The sequence below is a fragment of the Hippopotamus amphibius genome, chromosome 2, assembly GCF_030028045.1.
Source record: "Hippopotamus amphibius kiboko isolate mHipAmp2 chromosome 2, mHipAmp2.hap2, whole genome shotgun sequence".
Classification (NCBI taxonomy): Eukaryota; Metazoa; Chordata; class Mammalia; order Artiodactyla; family Hippopotamidae; genus Hippopotamus; species Hippopotamus amphibius.
The window spans coordinates 174245091-174249993 of NC_080187.1; the positions used below are offsets into that span (position 1 = coordinate 174245091).

A 4903-nucleotide genomic window follows, 5' to 3' on the forward strand; every position below is an offset into this window, starting at 1 on the left:
CACAAGCCAAGAAAGGTTGGCAGCCACCAGAGCGGGAAGAGGTAAGAAACGGTTTCTCTTTTAGAGCTTCTGGATGGGGTACAGTCCTGCTGATGCCCTGATATCAGCCCAGTGACAATAATTTCAGCTCTGGCCTTAAGAACCATGACAGAAAATATTTCTGTTGTTTTAAGCCACCAGGCTTGTAGTAAATTGTCCAGAGACAGCAAGAAACAAACAAACTGTGGTGAGCACTTTTTCCTTCCATTGGATGTATTCTTACCTATGTACAGTAAAGCAGTCAAGCCCATAGTAATTGTATCCTCTCTCTCGTGACTTGGTTTAAGAAGAATTAAACAATAAAATACAAGCCATGCTTCCCTCTCACTCCATTATCAGTCTCAGAGGAAATAGACCAACCAAGAGTTGTCTTGATTCTACTGGACAGGAGCTAGTGGTTACAGTCAGGACAATAATTAAAGCTGATTGGGGTGTTAGGCTACAACAGTGACGAATCTTGTTCAGATGTTTTAAACATAATTTAACCTGATGACTTTCCCTATAAGAACAAGCCAGTTAGCTTATAAGTAACAACCGTAACTCAGTCAAGAGGTATCATTTTCACCATACCAACTGCTAATTATACCCATCCTTAGGAAGAGTATGAAGAATCATGAAAATAGTCTACCCAGGGTATGAGAATTAATTATTCATGTAATTCTTTTCTTATATTGATTTTTCTACAAAAATAGTTACCTGTTTTTAAAAAGAAACTGCAGAAGTAGTGTTTAATTCAGTCAAAACACGAAGATGAAGCATGGAAATTTGTAGCAAGCGATGTCTAAAATAAACAATTCAAGTGCCTTTTGCAATTGACTAATAAGACTTGAATAAGGTACGTGATGACTCTACATAAAAAATATTACATATACCACAGAAATAAATATTTGAATCACAAATGTAACAGTAAAAATTAAACATCTAGAAATAAATTTATTTTAAAACATGGAGCTTTATTGAGAAAGACATTGATAAACAGAGAGAAATACTATATTCTTCAATAAACAAATATAGGAGTTTTCTACTAAATTTCTCTTAAACTTTCAGGAGTTTATTCTTTACAAGCCAACTTATAAGTTTAATGTTATCACAAACTTAAATAATATTTTACATATATGGCAGAATTAACCTTTCTATTCCTTCTTTAACAAACATCTATTGATTATCAATTATGTAAAAAAGTTTGTGTTATGTAGCAATGATTAAAAGGCACAACTCTCCCTTCTAACTTATATGAGAATAAATGTCAACACTAACAACATTTTGAAAAGAAGAATAGATTTGTGTCTAATTCTCAATTCACATTCTTCAATAAGTCACTTCATATTTTAATTTTCCTTAAACATACAAAAATATATATACTCTGTTACTGCATTCTAAAGAAAACCCAAGTCACATTTTCAACAAGAAAGTAGTCAGAACACACAGAAAGGATAGTCAAATTTTGCCGGAAATATAGAGAGAAAGAAAATTTTAAATATAATTGTGATTTATGAAAATCTCTCATGAAGCCATTAAAAAGCAGCTGTTAAAGAAGAAGGTAATGAAATTGGAAATGCTCATTTCGAGGTATAATATTAAGTGAAAAAATCAGAATTCTAATCATACTAGAATTTACGAAGAGAGTAAGCCAAATATTAGCTATAAATTACCCGGAAGCAGAATGATAAATTTTAAATTTTTGTATTTTACACATTTTCTATACTTAGAATATAATTTTATAAGAGAAAAGTAACTTACACAATTTTTGAAAAATAAGAGTTAAGGTCCCATCCATAATAGGAACGTGTTATTGTTACTAAGCACTTATTTATAGAAGGGGAGTATGAATAGCAAATGTAAAGTCATTTTTAAAGCCTGAATTTCAAAATAAAACCTCATTAACTGCCTTCAAGAATTCAGTAAGCAACATCCAACAAAATGTGTTCCAACACTTTCTGGGTCATAGTGAACCTAATTTTCTTATTCTATGCTTTTCATGTTTTATACATTAGTTTCCACTTGCAAACAGTATAACAAATGCTATGCTTGAAGGTCTGCGCCAAAAGAAGGGGCTGCCCCAGTCACAAGTTTGAGTAGCAGGTACTTGGGAAGCAATGTGTACTTGCTGCACAGAAGTAGACAGCTGAGTCTTCAGGTTGGGTGGCTGTGATGTTCAGGGAGACACGTTTGGCTGTCCTATTCAATAAAACAGTCAGTCTTCGGTCTTCATTATTGCCTGTGTTTGAACGAATGTCTATAAGGAACTGGGGACCTTTTCCAGGTTCTTGCTTATACCAAGGGAAGTAGTCTGAAGTAGTGTCTGTGTAAGTACAGGTGATAACAGAGCTGTTTCCCTCCTGGACACTCAGGGTAGAAGGACTTTGCTCCACCTTCTCTCCAAGGCTGACACCTAGGCAGAAAGAAGTCAGAGAAAGGAAAAGTGTTGCCAGATGATTAAGCTCCAGAATTTACTTTTCCTTTTCTACACTAACTAGAAGCAACCTGAATAAAGCCAGTCTTGGCTTCTAAAGAATATCCACCTACGCACTCTGTTTCCCATGAACCCTCAACTCACAGTCCAGCTGCAGCCACAAGAACGTGATAAAAGCTCCAATGGGCGTCTTCATTGTTCTTCCCATTTAGGATCAATTGTGGACCTGCAGTCTCCGGCCAGGAGGGCTGCTTCTATTACCAAGTGTTCCCTTCTTTTCTCTAGTGGCTTGTCGCATTGTCTACTCAGCCAATAAGAAAAAGCCTCTGACATATATATACTACCAAATGTAAAATAGTCAGTGGGAAGTTGTTGTATAACAAAGGGAGTCCAACTCGAGGATGGAAGATGCCTTAGAGGACTGGGGCAGGGAGGGTGGGGGGGAATCGAGGGGGGGGCGTCAAGGAAGGGAGGAAATATGGGGATATGTGTATAAAAACAGTTGATTGAACCTGGTGTACCCCCAAAAAAAAAATAAAATAAAATAAAAAAAAAAAAAAAAAAAAAAAAAAAAAGAAAAAGCCTCTGCTTCTGCCCTAAGCCCATTCATTCGGAATCCACTAAAATGAACCCTCCACGTATTCTACATCAGCAGAGGTGCACCACCATCTGGTGGTCACATCTCTAACTACTGAACTCTCTGGTTAAATGTTCTTCTCATACCATGTGCTTATGAGGGACTCGGATGCATAAAAGCAGCAAAGGTCAAACAAATTAGGTCGTAGATCAGAGATTAAAAGAACAGTAAGAATGCAGAGATCAAGATTTACATCTCTGCACAGGACTCAGTCATTGTTAATAAGTTGGAAGGAGGTTTCCCTTTATTCAATAATGGGCCTGGTATACAGGTTTGAAATCAGGAAAGCACCATGATTCACACTCTCAAACGAATAAAATGTAAAATCTTGCTTTTCATCCAAATCTATCCTCCTTATTTGTCTGTTATGAAGGAAAAAAAAATCTTTCTAAAAGGAACATGAAAACCAAAGATCAGAGTAGGAGAAAGAAGATCATTTGATATTTCAAAGATCTGCTAACTCAGCCTCTGCTCCTCTAAGCTGATCTTGCCCGTGACCTTGCTATTCCCAGAGAACTGATGGTACCATTAGTCAAAATATGGAAACTTAATTCAGAAAAGGCAATTGTGATGAGGTAAAGGATTAAATCTCAATGATAAGGGAGCAGGGGGGAAAGTTCTATGAGTTAGGAAACAGTTTGACCCATAGATTGTGTTGATTTACAACAAGAAATTGGACAGTCTTTAGGAAATCTATTCCTATTGCTTATGTGGATTATATATGGCAAAGTATTAAAAGAAAGAGTAAAAATCCTCAGAAAACATCAGGCTGCAGATTCAGAAAATAACCATATGTAAATTTATGCTACAGATGCTTTTATTTTCTGATATCAAAAGGTATGACATATTCTAAATGCAATGACTGACTCCTATCTTTAGTGAACTTTCCTCTAAAGTATAAACCAACTCTCAGAGCATGGATTTCTACTGCCATGGCTATTGCTGCCTCAGACTCCATACTCCAATATTTTTCTCCCAAATTCCACTACAATTTTCTTTCCCCAGGACCTTCATAAAGTTCCTCAGTTCTGTAAATTTCCAGAATTATATCCCTCTCCTTTCTCATCTACTTTAATAACTTGGTATTTTCCAATTACATCCATAAGAAAAAAAAAACTGGGGAAGCCTAAATATTGCCTGTGTTTGCCAAGAGGGCAGTACAAAAAGTAACTGATCCTAAATAACTGACCATGAAAAGTGATTCCTGGGAAACCAAGATCACCTCATTTCTAGAAGTGGAAGCCTCTCTCCTTTGATTTGTACTCACAGGGCTTCTGGAGGTATTGAGAATAAATGTAATCCCTCATCCACACTTCACACCCTTAAAGATTTAAGGACAGCTAAGATAAAGAATCAGAAATCAACACATAAATTTGTATGTAAATATAAAATGCATGTTTTTACATATATAAACCTTTCCATTCCAAGGATCTTCCTCTATTTCTCATCCATCCTCCATAGGATAGAATTTCCAAATAATTTATAGGGAGAATTTACCTCTTCTAAGAGACAGAGAGGCTTTAGGTCAGTGTTTTCCTCTTCAAGTTATGGTATCCAGAACTGAATATTATAGTATGACTATTCTCTGTTCAGCACATTGTTGCATATATTAACTTTAGCACAGGTACAGCCATCCCCTGGGCAAAATTCACTGCCCCACGAATATTTCATTGAATATTGCCTGACTCATCATAAAGAGATGTTGATCTGAGAAGGCTTTTTCTAGTACCTTCATGGACTGTCAAGCTGCATGAGGACAATGTTCCCCTTAGTCTTCAGATCCAAAGATCTTTTTTTTTTGGCTGTGTTGGGTC

The 4903-nt window shown here is 36.2% G+C and overlaps 1 gene segment (V, D, J or C); it reads right to left on the bottom strand.

Moving 5' to 3' along the window:
• Window positions 1–2102: 2102 nt before the first annotated feature.
• On the bottom strand, window positions 2103–2648 carry LOC130844634 (T cell receptor alpha variable 13-1-like). The segment is given in 2 exon segments: window positions 2103–2431; window positions 2597–2648. Coding segments are annotated over 2 exon segments (381 nt in total).
• Between the last annotated feature and the right edge of the window lie 2255 nt (window positions 2649–4903).